At 43.1% G+C, this 15125-nt stretch overlaps 1 protein-coding gene across 2 annotated transcripts in view; it reads right to left on the bottom strand.

The window, feature by feature from the left end:
- The window catches only part of SLC6A16 (solute carrier family 6 member 16), a 34353-nt gene continuing 19228 nt past the window's right edge, over positions 1-15125 (bottom strand). For both annotated transcript variants that reach the window (XM_007435400.4, XM_025171306.2), the window contains 8 exons: positions 13684-13859; positions 11608-11718; positions 10177-10418; positions 6923-7106; positions 5279-5480; positions 3751-3910; positions 3405-3567; positions 1-3050 (listed from right to left, as the gene is read on the bottom strand). In XM_007435400.4, the coding sequence (XP_007435462.2) occupies positions 2790-3050; positions 3405-3567; positions 3751-3910; positions 5279-5480; positions 6923-7106; positions 10177-10418; positions 11608-11718; positions 13684-13859 (1499 nt within the window). In that variant the 3' untranslated portion in view covers positions 1-2789. The remainder of the gene's footprint in view (positions 3051-3404; positions 3568-3750; positions 3911-5278; positions 5481-6922; positions 7107-10176; positions 10419-11607; positions 11719-13683; positions 13860-15125) is intronic.

Below are 15125 nucleotides of genomic sequence, written 5' to 3'. Positions count from 1 at the left end.
AATACAATGCAACTGGTTTGTTTGTGCTAAACAGCTTTTATTGAAGAGAAAGGGGGAAACAATTAGATGTTTGTTCTCTTGTTTAAGGCTCATTTGTAGACCTCAGGTTCTGTTCCCTCATATGAAAGTGAAACCCATCACCAGAACAGTGGAGTTTTAATTACTTGCTTTGTTCTGCCCTGCACTAGGTAAGTCCCCAAAACAAAATTTAAACTCTAACATACAGTTCATTTATTGAACTATTGAAAAAGTCCAGTAATTCCCCATAGAGAATATTATAAAAACAAGCAGTCTATTGACTACTTCTTCAAAGTTTTTGGCTCTTTGAGCTATAATGTCTGACAAAGTACTGGAAAAGTCCATCCTCCCCTTTATTTCCCACTGAAGCAGTTAAGGCAATAGTTCTCATTCTTGTTAGTACTGTGACATCTCCCCCCCCATTGATCCTAGGGTTGGGGAAGGAATAAACATACCACTTCTAGTACAGGTAGTCCTCACTTAATGACCACAATAGGGTCTGGAAAATTGGTAATTAAGCAGGGCAGTTGTTAAGCGAATCGCCATGTGACTGGACTGGACTATTTTATGACCATTTTTACGATGGTCATTAAGTGAATCCAGCTATGTGATTTGCTTAACAACCGTGTGATTTTTTTAATGACATGCTGATTCGCTTAATAATCATTGTAAAAAAGATTGCAAATCGTGATCACATTACTGTGGGGGTTGCAATGGTTTACAACTGTCATAAGTGCGAGTACAGGTCTTAAATCACTTTCCCAAGGCCGTCATAACTTTAACTGTTGTTAAACGAACGGTCGTTAAGCGAAGACTTCAGTTACTACCTGTAACTGAATTTTAGTCTACGTATCACTGGAGTTCTTAACTTGCAGTACCGTGTTTACAGAGGTGAAACACGGAGCAAAACCCACAATGTGTTTTGACAGCTTTGCTTTTCTAAAATTTTTAAAATATTTGTGATGAGCCTCCTAGGAGGTCCCTACCCGCAGCCTGAGATCCTCCAGAGTAAGGTGTTCCTGCCAGTCACCCATGTAACAATTCAATCTTTAGATGAAAGAAACAAGAAAAAATATGGTGCCATCAGATGTCATTGAGTAGGTCCCTGATCTTAAGGAGCTGCTTACAGTCTAAAATGGACTTTGGGGAATAGGGAGGAACACGTTCCAGTGCAAGACACAGATGCTTTAGCAGAGTCAAATGCCCTGGGCATCACACCTTCCTAGATTTCATTCATTCTCTTTGCAAAACATAGTGCCCTGAAATCCAGTAACTAGTTCTCCAGTCATGCTTTCCCCATTCTATAATTTTAAAGATGCCCTCTTGGAAAAAAGAATAAGGTTCCTTGATAGCTGTTCAAGTCATAAGATAGTTCACCAAAGTGAAAGAGTCCACTTAAATGTATTTGTATTATGTACAGGTCCTTTATCATTCCATCTGTCTTTTCATGTCCTCCAGCACAAGTCATGTGTGCTTCCAAGATGATGTGGAATCGTTGTATGTCGTTCATTCACATTTATTGGAGAAGGGGGCTCATATGACAAATCATCCCTCTGGTAGTTGTGGCTGTGTTTCCAAGTGTCTTTTCTGTCCTTTCTCGTTGTCACATGAAGTGCAGTTTTAAAAGAATGGAATAATAGTGCAGTCTTCACCTTCATGGAAGTCCTTATCTACTGTCTTCTTTCGCATTTTTGAAAATGAGACACCGTCCCTGATACATGGGGCTGGTTAATTTATCCCAGCTCAATCATCTATAATATTTAAAGCTACAACTGTTTAGTGCCCTGTTAATTTTTAAAACCAATGTTTAAATTAGCCCCCATCATGTTTCCACCATATTTTTTTGTTCTTTCCAACCCAATGGAATGTTGCAAAGAAATCATGCAAAGGGACTCGGGACTTTGTCTGCCTGTCCATCTGCAGAATGGGACCAAAACTTGGTTTGGGGGAAGAAGCTTGTAAAAGAAAGGTCAAATTTGAAAATGAGCTTGGATGAGGCCAGGAATAAAAAAAAAAACTCAGAAAAATCCCCCCATTTATCTCTATGGGAGAGGTAGTTGTTCAGTGGTTTGGAATGCTGCCCACTGATCTGTTCTAAGCCCCACTTCCTCTTAGTCACATGACCCACAGTAGAACTATTATTAAGGGCTAAAAGAAGAATTCTGGAAATGGTGCTCTCCTACTTTTCCTATGTCGTTTAAAAATAAGATCAGCACTGGCGAAAGACACTGCTTAAATGAGAACATTTGAGCAGTATAATGTCAATTTTAAACTATTTTCCCCCCATCACTGCCATCTTAATATTAAAAAATATACTGTACACTGTGATCATATACATTCAAACCTTAGGAATGGGCAATCAGGCTTTAACGAATAAGCACTTAACATTAAATACTTGGTTTTTAAATGCATTGCTCAGAATTCCCTCCCTACCAATGGCCATTCAGGTTCCACTCCACTATTATGGGTGGAACAGGTATGGATGTGCAGAACTCCAAGAGTGTGGAAAACCCAAAGGCTTGTAGCTTCCTTGGGAAGAGTCATGATAGTTTAGCTCCAGAAGCCTTGTACTTGGCTAACGGGTCTCTTTTTTTAAACCCAAGTAGCCTTCTTCTTGTTCTACAAGCAGGACCGGGAGAGCAGAAATAAAAATAAAAAATGCTTTGCTTATTAAGGCTATCAAAGGCTGGAAATACAGCAGCAATCAGAGATATCCAGGAGGTGGAGAATTGCACATTCTATACATTGCACATCGCAACGCTGGGTCCATTCTATTCCTGCCCCTCTTCTGCTGGCACAAGCAAGTAGCCATTGCCTGGGTGATCGAGATCAGCCGGACTCTCTTTTTCTTCTACCCCGTCTTCCTCTTCAGTGGGTACAGGCATCTGGCCAGACATGTGGCTGTGCTGGGCAAACCGTTCCATCCAGAGTTGTCTAAGAAACATGCCTGGAATGGGTAGAGCAGCCACGACAATCAGGGTAATGAGAAGGCCCAAGGCCCATGGTGGGTATTCCAGCTGCTCCTCCTCTGCCTGGAAAGGAAAGGGAGAAGGGGAAACTTAGATCCATGACTCCATCTATCTTTACATCAGGCCTCTTCTATGCTTTCACTAGTTGCACAGGGAAGAAAATTCAACAGAGAAAGCTTCTCTCCACCATGCTGCTCCAGGGTAAGCCGTAATATGATGTATTTGTTTGGGCTTAACATAGTATCTGAACACTACAGCTGTGTTTTCTTAACTCTAACCCAGGGTTACGGTTAAACTTATTGTGTGAACCCACCCTTTAAATAGTTCCTAGATTTCATTTTGTTTTCAAACAAAAAAGACAAGCGGCCCAGCTGCAATGCACAAGGAGGGGTATGGCTGAGTAGACAAACGTCTTACCTTTTCTCTGTTCCAGGCCTTGTAGGTGGGACGCTTCATAACTAAGTATACCAAACTGGCTAGCAGCAGACACAACATTGCTGCCAGGCTCACGAAACGCCACATGTAGCTATAGATTCTCCACGGCCGCCAACCTAGCATGTTTTCTATGTCATCCAAGAACCTGCAGAAAGAGAAATATACAGGCAAAAGTAGCAGACAGTCGGATGACAGGAGCAAGACTGCTTCTGCAAAGCTTACACAAAAAAATAAGATTGCAGATTAAACCTGACCCTTCTTTCTGCAGGGTCCAATGACCCAAACAAACTGGAAATGTGTAGAGATGGGAGGGAAAATGGAGAATTACCTGTCAGCTCCATAGATCCAGGCTATGGCAAAAGCTTCGCCAGCTACAACAATAAGCAGGGGCAGAGTGGCTGAATAGTCATCAAACATAGTCACAAAATAGTTGCCTGAGCACTGGACAAAAACCAAGCCCAGCAGGAATCCAATCATACAGCACAGGACTGTAGGGAGAGAAACAGAGAGCAGGTTGGCATGAATGGGTACCTGTCGGGACCTGTGGATCAGTGCAGACAATGAGAAATGCCACTGCTATTTTTTTAGCATTACTGGCATGCTCAGAGGACTAAGAGAGACCTCTGGATGCCAATAAGCAGCAAAAGATTTATTTTATTTATTTATTTATTGGATTTCTCCACCGCCCGTCTCCCCCACAATAGGGGACTCTGGGTGGCTTACAAAGACATTAAAACTATAAACATATATAAAATGCATAATATATGTATAAAATTAAAACAATACTAAAAGATACATGTGGCAGCGTTTTTAAAAACGGGAGATGTATCTGGGTGGTAGCTAAGGGCAATGTAGGAACATAGCCATTATTTTAATGCCCTATCAGATACCTGCAGCCAGTGAATCTCCGCCAGGGCCCCGGGGTCAAACAAAGATGTGAGCAACCTGGCCCAGCCCAACCAGTCTGCTGCACCCTTCTGCAGCTTCCCACATAAGCGACAGCATAAGGCAGAGGAGCAGAGGAGCAGCAGTCCAAAAGAGCTATGGGACCAGGATGAGGTTGGCATGTGGGGACAACACCCATCGGCTTGGTTTTTCAGGCCCAGCGGTGGGACAGCTGCTGGGAGTATCTGCTGGGATGGAGGAGAGACTTTCAGATCTCTTGCCCAAGGCCCACAAAACATGGAACCAGCCCGGAGAAAGATATGGAACTGGAGGGTAGACTAGGAGCTCCCCAATCATGTAAATCAAGCTTGACATACTAGAATAAAAACCTATGTGGCTATGTCAACAGTGGAAGAAGCCCAACACAATGTTCTTTGCCCTGAAATATTTTAAAGAGAACATTCCAATTTCATGAGCTGAATATGAATTATAGTTGAAACTTTTGCTGTAAAGAAATAATGGTTTATTTTGGCTTCATTGGGATATAAGAAAGGTGGAGTTTGCATGTCGTCTTTGGTTCCTTCACTCAGAGGTGTGTGTTTGGGTAGGAGTGCACCAACCTTCCCCAGTGTCCTGCAGAACAGAGCACCAGATTGATTTTAAAAAGGTTTTGTTTTAAAATGCATTCATTCTCCTCTGCACTCTGAAGGAAGTGGTAGCACCTCATTCTGCAAATTGACCCAGCAACAATCAACACCATTAGTACCCCATTTTAAATACAACTCCTTCTCCCGGCAATCTGAAATCCTGACACCTCATTCTGCAGAATATTTTAAATCCTACCACCTGCAGCCACCCCTATTCTGTGGAGTCCAAAGCACTACAACCTAGAATCCCAGCCATCATGGTGTAACACAGCCAGGAACCTTGGTCTTGCCCCAGGCTAAGAAAAAACTGCCCCTTTGTGGTACCTGTGAAGAGTGTCCGCCGACGGTGGAGGCTCTGGAAGTTGTCTAATAAGGGAGTGATGATTCCTTGCATGTTCCCCAGCATGGTGCTCAGCCCTAAGTTGAGCAGCATAAAAAAGAACAGCATGGACCAGAAGGGGGCTGTTGGAAACAGGGTCATAGCTTCTGTGAAGGTGATGAAGGCCAGGCCTGTCCCTTCCACACCCTGAGGGAGAAAGAGAGAGAGAGGGAGGGAGAGGGAGAGGAGAGAGATTGAGAATAGGACCTGTAGCAGATGTCAAGTTTAAAGCAAATGGAAAGCTTAATACAGACTTCCTCAATTTGGATCTCTTCCAGATGTGTGGATTTCAACTTTAAGAATTCCCCAACCAGCATGGCTGCTCCTGAGAATTCTCAGAGTTTCAAGTCCACACATCCAGAAGACATCAAACTGGCCTAGAATGTCCTGTTTAGCCAACTTATGAAACCAACAAGAAGAGGTTGTGACAATCCTGGGGAGCAGAAGGGCCTATGGACCTGGTTACGCCAGCCTTTTTGAACTTTCCAGTTTTGTCCTATAAAGCCACAAATGATACTGGAGTTGAAGTCCAACAGATCTGGAGGACATCAGGTAAGGGAAGACTGGCACAGACTACACAGACTTCCTATTTTAACAGTTCAGTGAAAGAACATGTAGAAAGAACATACAGAAAGCCCCAATTTTAATCCTAGCATCTCCACCTTAAAGGAGCGGGTAGCATGCTGGAGAGCCTTTCTGGAAGCAGACAATCCTGGACTAGATGGCAAATAGCCTGACCTGGTATAAACTGTTTCCAAGAGCTGCCCCACTCTTCTGCTCCACAAATAGAGGCAAAGTAGCTTAATGGAGAAACAGGAGTGGGACTAGGTATTTCTACTGCAGAGTGAATTCTGCATCTCTCTTCATCTCCTTGACTAATAACAACCTGTCCAGATCTGGGATGAATGGTGATTGTCACTGTTCTTTCATATGGAGTGTGAGATACCTGCTTGGTTGAGAGGACCATGGGAAAAGAACCGGGGGTGAAGAGCTCGTAGTTGTGGTTAGCTGTGCTGCTACTATAGAAAAGGAGTAGCAGGGAGGAGGAGGAGAGGGAGGGAGGGAGGGAGGGAGAGAGAAGAAGAAGAAGAAGAGGAGGAGGAGTAGGAGGAGATGTTTGTCCTTTGCTTGCCTGCTTATAGCATTTTTCTATGCTCTTTAAAAACTAGGGTTGCAGGTTTGAAACTGTCCCACCAAGATGTTGCAACTCGCCAGTATGCAGTCTATTGTGGCCTCTTAGTGGCTGAACAAGCCTGCTTCTACCATTCCCAGTAGATTTATCTTCCCCAGAAAGCTTTCACGCTAAACTGGAAGGCTATGTTTTGACTGGCAACTCACAGTTTATGCAAGGCCATGTCTGCTCAATGGCTTGACTTTTTTCACCCCTCCCCAAATGCAGCTGTTGCTTCTGGGGATGGACTCCACCCGCAACTGGGTCCACACACATCATTCTAAGCCATAATCTTGCTCTTTTGGTTTTGGTGAATTTAGCCATTGGGGTTTATAGATCCTAGTTAATGGGTTAGCATGTTCTTGAATGAACTATAGTTAGCCAGATGTTTGGATCCAGCCCTTGCCTAGCCACTCACCTTGTTCATTTCATCTTCTATACGGCAGTCGCCAAGGTTCCACTCTTGCAACTGCTTTTTTGTATCATTCCACTGATTCTGATACCAACTGCTGTATTGAGCAGGAGAGAATTCAGAGAAGTTTGTAGGAAGCACACCTGAGAGGGAACCATTCTTCACCAGCTCGGTCAAATGATTTGCATTTCTGTCAAAGAAATAAGCATACGGTACATGCAGAAAGATTAGAAAACACATAAAACCCCCAAAACAGTACATATAAGCCCAAACTCAGTGACCTGGAAGACATTAGATCAAGGATGGACAACTGAGGCTTGGGGGCAACTTTGGAATTTCAAGAATATGTTGGGTGAGAATGCTGGAATTTGATGTCCAACACATCTGGAAGGTTCCAGGTAGAGTTTAAACTGTTGCAAGCTACTTTTTATTAGCATATGCTTACATATAATAAATAGAAACAATTACTGTAATACATACTAATGTGTTATATGGACTGGGCATTGACTCCAATAAGGAATCTCTCTTTCTCTCTCTGTATATCAAGATTTTATTTATTTATTTATTAATTTATTAAATTTGTATGCCACCCATCTCCCCCAACAGGTGACTGTGGGCGGCTCACAATTAAAATATTACACAAACATAACTTTCAAACCTATTTTTTCAACTAGTTACAGTACCATCCATAATAAAAACCAAAATGAGTGAATGATCAAGAACTGCCCCCACAGCTTATAATACTGTGCAAAGCTAACTTAATCCTCATATTTCTGATCCATCTTAAACTCTCTAAGCTGTAGATTCCATCCATCACAGATCTGTGTCCAATCTCCCAAAAGCAATTTATGAGAAACTTATGTATAAATCACTGTAATTTTATCAGCACTGTAGTCCTTACTTTATCCACTTCTCTTTTGAGCATCTAAGTTTTATTAAAGGAAGTTTTACCTTTTAAAGCTAAAAGGAAGTTTGACCTTTCCTTTTTCTTATTTTTAATAAAACAGATTTAAAACTATAACTTCTGTTTTGGCCTGCAGCTCCTGGAAAAAGGAGGAAGGGCTGTTTTTCTCTGGCCACACACCTCAAAGTTACAAGGGCCAGATGACACTAGAGGAGGAGGATGCTAAATAGCAGCAGCAGCAGCAGCAGCAGCAGCAGCAGCGAGAGAACTGGAGAAAATCACAAAATACGAAGACCTGCAATAGAACGACTATGGCAGAAGAAAGCAAAGTTAGTACCAATAGGCGCCTTCAGTCCAATCCCAAAACATCTGGAGCACCACTTGAACACCATCGGCATCGACAAATCATCATCAGCAAAGGGCAGATTTACTCGGAACAGCTTATATCCTGCGACAATACCTTTCAACACCATCAAAAAACAACATCTGCCTATCCCAGGTCCTTGGGAAGGACTTGACAGGTGGATAAAAATGCCAAATCCAGTCTAAACATCTGGCTGACTGTGCGACTCCTCCTCCTCCTCCTCCTCCTCCTCCTCCTCCTCCTCCTCCTCCTCATCATCATCATCATCATCATCATCATCATCATGCAAATAGAAGTAGAATGACTTTGGCAAAAGAAAGCAACAAGTGTTAAGTCTGGGGTGTTGTGTGGCAGGTGTTTGTCTCTCTGAATTCTAAAGTCCCAGAGCACTTTAGTGTCTTCATTTTCTATTACTTTGTCTGTTTTGTGGTCCCAGTTATTGCAGGCAAATGATATGGCTTGTGGATATTTCAACACACCATTGTTGCTACTTTGTCATGCCGTTGTTTGCAGTCAGTCTGTGCGATCCTCTTGCAGCAGCCAACTAGGCGGTCCACTGCTTCTTCAGCTTCTTTGCAGAGGTGGCATCTGCTGTCTGTTGCTGTCTTCTCAATTCTGGCTTTGCATCCATTTGTTCTTAAGGCTTGGTCTTGTGCAGCCAGAATTAGCCCCTCTGTCTCTTTCTTCAACTTTCCTGCTCTTAGCCATTGCCAGGTCTTGTTGTTATCTGCTTTGCCTGCTAGTTTTCTTGTGTACTGGCCATGTAATACTTTGCCTTGCCATGTCTCTTTTCTATTCTTCATTTGGTCTTTCTTATAGGCCAGTTTGGTCTCTTGAGTATTCAGTAAGCCTTCATGGTGTACTAGCTTCAGTGCATCTTCTTCACTGTCCTTCAGATATTCCTCCAATGCCCTTTTTTCTTCTTCAACTGTCTGGTGTCCTTGCAACATTCCACGCCCACCTATGCTCCTTGGTAAGTAGGTAAAAATGCCAAATCCCATCTGGCTAACTGTGCGACCATCCTAATAACAACCCCAACAATGTAAAGAACTGGTGGGACCACAAAACAAAGTAATAGAAAATGAAGAAGCCAAAGTGCTTTGGGACTTTAGAATTCAAAGAGACAAGCACCTGCCACACAACACCCCAGACTTAACAACTTGATAAGAGAGACAAAAAAAGTCTGGATAGTGGACATGGCAATACCTGGAGACAGCAGAAGAGAAGAGAAAGAACCGGAGAAAATCACAAAATACAAAGACCTGCAAATAGAAATAGAACAACTGCGGCAAAAGAAAGCGAAGATAGAACCAGTTATAGGCGCCTTCAGTCCAATCCCAAACATCTGGAGCACCACTTGAAGACCATCGGCATTGACAAAATCACCATCGGTCAATTGCAAAAGGCAGGTTTACTTGGAACACCTTACATCCTGTGACAATACCTTTACCACCATCAAACAACATCTGCCTATTCCAGGTCCTTGGGAAAGACTCAACAGGTGGACTAAAATGCCAAATCCAGTCTAAACATCTGGCTGACTATGCGAACAACAGCAGCAGCAGCAGCAGCAATACCCAGTTATTCCCAGGCATAATACCCAATAATATGCAGGCATCTCAAGCTGTGAGATGCCCCGTCTCTCTTATAAGCTGCATTAAGGGGACAAAGTCAGTCAAGCCATTTTAATTGCAAGAGAGGTGGTGGCAGTGGGCACTATAAATCCACCATGCCATGGGAAGGAGGAGAGGCTGAAAGATGGTAAAGGCAGAGTCTTTGTGGGAGCAAAAGAATGAGATGTCTCCCACCTATACCTGGTACAGGCACAGCCAGATGGCTCAGCCCAACCAGGTCTTCTTTCTGTTGCTACATCCCCCTTCAATACTTGAAAAGGGGTATCATATTCCCCCTCATTCCTTCCTTGCAGGACTTAGTGTCTGGTCTCATTATCATTCTTGTTGCCCTTTTACCAATAGTTAGATGGGCACTAACCTTACAACACAGTCGCGCGCCAAGACATTGGCTCGGAAGCCCAGCACAGCAAAAACCACCAACGTGGCCAGCACTGAGGTAAGGAAATTGATCCCAGACACGAGCAACCCATCAATGTGGCAGTTGTTATGCTGAGGATTGTAGCTGGAGTAAGCAATGATGGTCCCGAAGCCCAGACCCAGGGCAAAGAACACCTGGGTGGCTGCCTGACGCCAGACCTGCATATCTCCCCAAATGGACACCTTGGGGAGGGGGGAAGACAAGAAATTGTGAGACAGGGACAAAAGGCATCATGTCATGTTTCTTGCACTTCCGCCCCTGCTATATGTTTTCTCCTTTGCTGAAAAGCATAAAACGACTCAAGACAGTCACTCAAACTTTGGTTACCTCATGACTGGACTACTGCAATGCATTCTACACAGGGCTGCCCTTGAAGACCACCTGGAAACTGCAGGTAGTCCAGAATGTGGCAGCATGGGCAATTGTGGGCAGGCTACAGGCTAATTACTGTAACACTTCTGCTTCATGCCAGTGGACTCCCAGGTGCAAATCCAGATGCTGGTTATCACCTATAAAATCCTACATGGCATAGGGACTGGATATTTGAGGGATCACCTATTTCTTATAGTTTCTGCCCATCCTATACAGCCTGACAGAGCCAGCATACTCCAGGTCCCATCAATTAAACAATGTCATCTGGCAGGACACAAGAAGTGGGCCATCTCTGTCACGACACCTGCCCTATGGAATACCAGCCCACCCTAGATTTGTTCAATCACCACCCTGGACCTCTTTAGGTGAGCCCTTAAAACCTGGCTCCATCCTCAGGTCTTGGGTAAGAGTGGGCATTGGACCCCTTGAGAGACGTTTTGCTTACTCAACTGATTGTTAATTTTCTCTGGACTTCCTTTTGGATTACATATTTCGTCTTTCTATTGTTTTTTTTATTGTCATACAGTTTGGGGCAGCCTCTAAATTTAATAAATAAATAGTGTCAACATTTGAGAAATTATTAGAAATCTTGATTCTCCTTGCTTAGGCCTTGTCAAGCCAACAGTTGCTTCTCCTATTACACACTTCTGTGCCACTGCCCTAAGTTAACTACATTACTTGTCAGCCTTTAACTACAAGTCAGTGATGGCCACCATGATTATCTTGTATACATTATACAGAAATGACCCAGGCTGACTGTGCTGCACCCTGTAGTAATTTGGCCCATTGTTCTCCATGTTTTCCCTTTATTCCCATGCTGGCATCAGATGCTGAGGATAATATATTTTGATACCACTGGTGAAAAGGGATGCATCTAGAAGTTTTGAAAGTAAACAAATTAACGCTATGCCATAAAGGGGAAAATTTGCATGTATGAGAGAAGAAGCAATCCTGTACTTTTCAAGACCAGGATGGCCACCCAGGGCTGGAGTCTCTTACCTTGGGGGTGAACATGATCCTGATGCCATCAGCTGCCCCTTCTAGCAGCAAAGCTCGTACAAGGAAGCACAGGAGAACCATGTAGGGGAACAGTGAGCTGAAATACAAAACCTGGGATAGGGTGGAGGATGAGGTGGAAATGAATATAAAAATCAAGGCATGGTGACAATCACATCGACAGAAATTATCAGTACACAAGGGGAACATTTCGCTTTCGTGTTTCTGCAGCTTCCTTCCCACAAATCCCATTAGTGAACCTGCAAACGCCCTGACTCAGAGATTGCTTGTGAACAATCTTAGAGCCTCACAATTAACCATGGTCCAAACAAACCTGGTAGTATCCTTTTTCTATCCTGTTACCATGATATTGCCTTCATCTCATCCAGAGCCCATATGAGACAGGCTTAAGTCATCCTTAGATATGTAAGAGTTATAGCAGTATGTTTCCCCTTATTCCACCACCATCAAAGGGCAATAAAATCCATTTGGCTTCATCACCCATTCCCGCTAAAGGAAGTCAGGTCACTGTCATAATATAATAATATATTAAATTTATATGCTGCCTGACTCCCAGTGACTCTGGGTGGTTACGCTGGTACTGCTAACTCAGGGTTAGAACATCAATTCAGCAGTAGAAAAAGGCCCTTAGACTCATGCAGACAGTGCTGATCACCTCAATTAAAAGCAGCAATAAATTACTGATTGAATTAACAAAATGCACACTGTAATGCACCGTTTCTCAACCTTGACAGCTCAAAGATGTGTGGACTTCAACTCCTAGAATTCCCCAGCCAGCCATACTGGCTGGGGAATTCTGGGAGTTGAAGTCCACACATCTTCGAGCTGCCAAGGTTGAGAAACGCTGCTGTAATGTGTTTGGTCTCAGGGAGTATTCAGTATCAAAAGAGTCCATATACCTGGAAGAAGTGTCCAGATTAAACTTTTTACTGGCAGCTTCTTAGCAAAAGGAGACAGCCATTCGTTTATCCTGCCTGTACTGATTCTCGGTAGCTGCCTCTTCCTTCCAAAAGATGGTTTTCCCTTCCAACATGTCCAGATAGATTCTATCTCCTCCTATGAATGAGCCATGTGAAGATCCTTCCCTTCTCCACACTTCCCCTCATTCAGTCCACAGTCCAAATTATTGGCTTCCCTTCTTATGCCTCTTCTTCCCCTTCTTCCCCAACTGCCCTTGTCCCTGGAATCCCAAAAGCAAATGCAAATTTCCTCAGCCCAAAGATCAGCTAGCGGAGAGGAAAGTTGTAGTCCACCTGTGAGACTAGGCTGAAGCTGCCATAACTAAAAGATCAAGCAGGCACCTAAGCAGAGAGGACAAAAGTCAGGAATCTTATCTTAAAAAATCCCTTCAGGGAGATAGATAACAAGGAAACAAATTGTTAAGGAAACAAAGAAAAAAATGTCACCTGAACTAGACAAAGGAAGTTGGGCAACACATGGAAACCTCTCCCCAACCCCATCAACAGCTATCAGACTTGTAAATTAACAAGGCAAGAGCAGCTGCCAGTCTTGTGAATCAACAAAGCAAGGACTTTTGGGGATAAAAGGGGTCCTGAAGCCCGCCCACTCGAGTCGTCTTTGAGTTGCCTTTGGATCCAGACTTGGCGGCTTACCTCCCTCTAGCTAGTGCCTGGCAGCCTAGTTGAGAAGGATGTGGGTGTGAATGAGTGTGTGTCCGTGTGTTGAGAAAGAGCAAATGTACATTGTAACCAATAAAGTTTTGCTGTTACTTTAAATTCACCGGGTCTCTGTGTATTCCAAAGAACCTGTTGTGCCTCAGTGTTCGGTTGTTGCCCAGGGCTGGGTGTCTTGTCTGCTCTCTGGAAAACCCAGGTAGAAAGCAAGGGGGCTTACAAGATCCACGAGTCTCAACAGGCCGTGAGTGAGCGAGTGAGTGACCATAAGCTGAACCTGGGAGCATTTGTAACACACCCTATCTAGAGGCTGCTAGGTTGAGGAAAGCAAGACAGGTACATGCAAGGAAATGGATGGGATGTCTGTGATGAAGCCTCTGACTGGATACGTTTGGATAAAGACAGAAGAGAAGTCACAACCCACCTTGCCAGATGATTTAATGCCTTTGATCATGGCGAGACAAACCAGAACCCAAGCAGCAAAGAGGCAGCCAGTAAGGGCTGGGTCAAGACCCCCACTCTCCTCTATGGAGCTGGTAATGTGCAAGGCCTTTCGGTACCAGAAATAGACAGTGGGAGAACTGTCCGTGCATTCAGATTCTATGACCGGACACAGAGAGAGAGAGAGAGAGGGAGATTGGTTAGGGGCAAATCACTAGTTTCCCCTTTCCAAGGATGCTGTGATAGAGAACAGGACATTTATTTTGGAGTATTACAGATGAAGTTCATGTTTGTCAAGTACATCCAATACATACTTATTTCCAGAATGTCTCTCATCAAAATGGATGTTTCTTTTTCTCATTTCATGGCAGTTCCATGTAATTTTGGAACTGCTAAGCTTATAATGTCTTCAGCCCCAGATCCATCATTTTCTTGGACTTTTCCTTTTTTGGTAATGTTTTGTATAAATTCTTTATGTTTTATGTATTTATATGTATTTATATGTATTTATTGTTTTAATGCTTTGTGTGAGCCGGCCAGAGTCCCCCACTGGGGGGAGATGGGCGGGGAGAAATTAAATAAATAAATAAAATGAACTGACTTTAGCACAGTACTGTAGACATGAACACAGGGTAAGTTTATTTGCGTAGCCATTTTTCTTTCAGTCACTCCGCCCAATTGACTATACAAATGCAGAAGTGTTTTCAGAAAAGACAATGAGGGATTTTCCACTTGGGGCTTGTATTCTCCAGTCTTCAGTTTCCGCACTCTTTTCTCTTGAAATGTAATTTGACTGCGTTCAAATGTGTTTTTGCAGACTGCAGAGGTAGAGGGCACATCTGCAGGCAGAAGGTCTCAATTTCAAATTGTGATCTATTTCTTGATGGCAAGTAGGGTTGGGAAAAATTTCTCTCTGAAAACCTGCAAACACTGATACTTTTGGGGGCACATGACATTGGATGGACCAACAGCCCATTCATCGTAAGGCAGCTTCTGACGTGATTTTTTGTTCTTGTGATTTTTTTTTAAACAATTCAAGTGCCATGCCAGATTTCCAGGGTGAACAGGCAAAACATTGTTGAGCCTTTTCACAAAGGCAATCAGCTATAATTAAAAGTTTCTCTCTTCCAATTTCTGCCCTTGTTACTGCTTCTTTTCAGAATCATTGAGGAATTTTAATGATAAACTGCTCTTTATTTAATCAGCTTCTGTTCTGAGCTACGAGTGCATGTATGCATGATAATTTCTACTTTCCTTTATGTATTTCAAAAGAGATCTATTTTGTTATAAAGGAAAACAGAGAAACTATTATATGGAAAATGGTAAAGTCTTCTTTCTTTCCCAGACAGCAGCTGGCTAAGTAACAACAAGTTACAAAAATTCTTCCCATTTCCAAAGTACCCAAAACAGAAAATAATAAAAGAG

Source organism: Python bivittatus, unplaced genomic scaffold (assembly GCF_059951505.1).
Source record: "Python bivittatus isolate LINGU-HERP-01145 unplaced genomic scaffold, Pbiv_v1 ctg000440_np1212, whole genome shotgun sequence".
NCBI lineage: Eukaryota > Metazoa > Chordata > Lepidosauria > Squamata > Pythonidae > Python > Python bivittatus.
The sequence above is the reverse complement of the archived record's forward strand: the minus strand, read 5'-3'. Positions and strand labels throughout refer to the sequence as shown.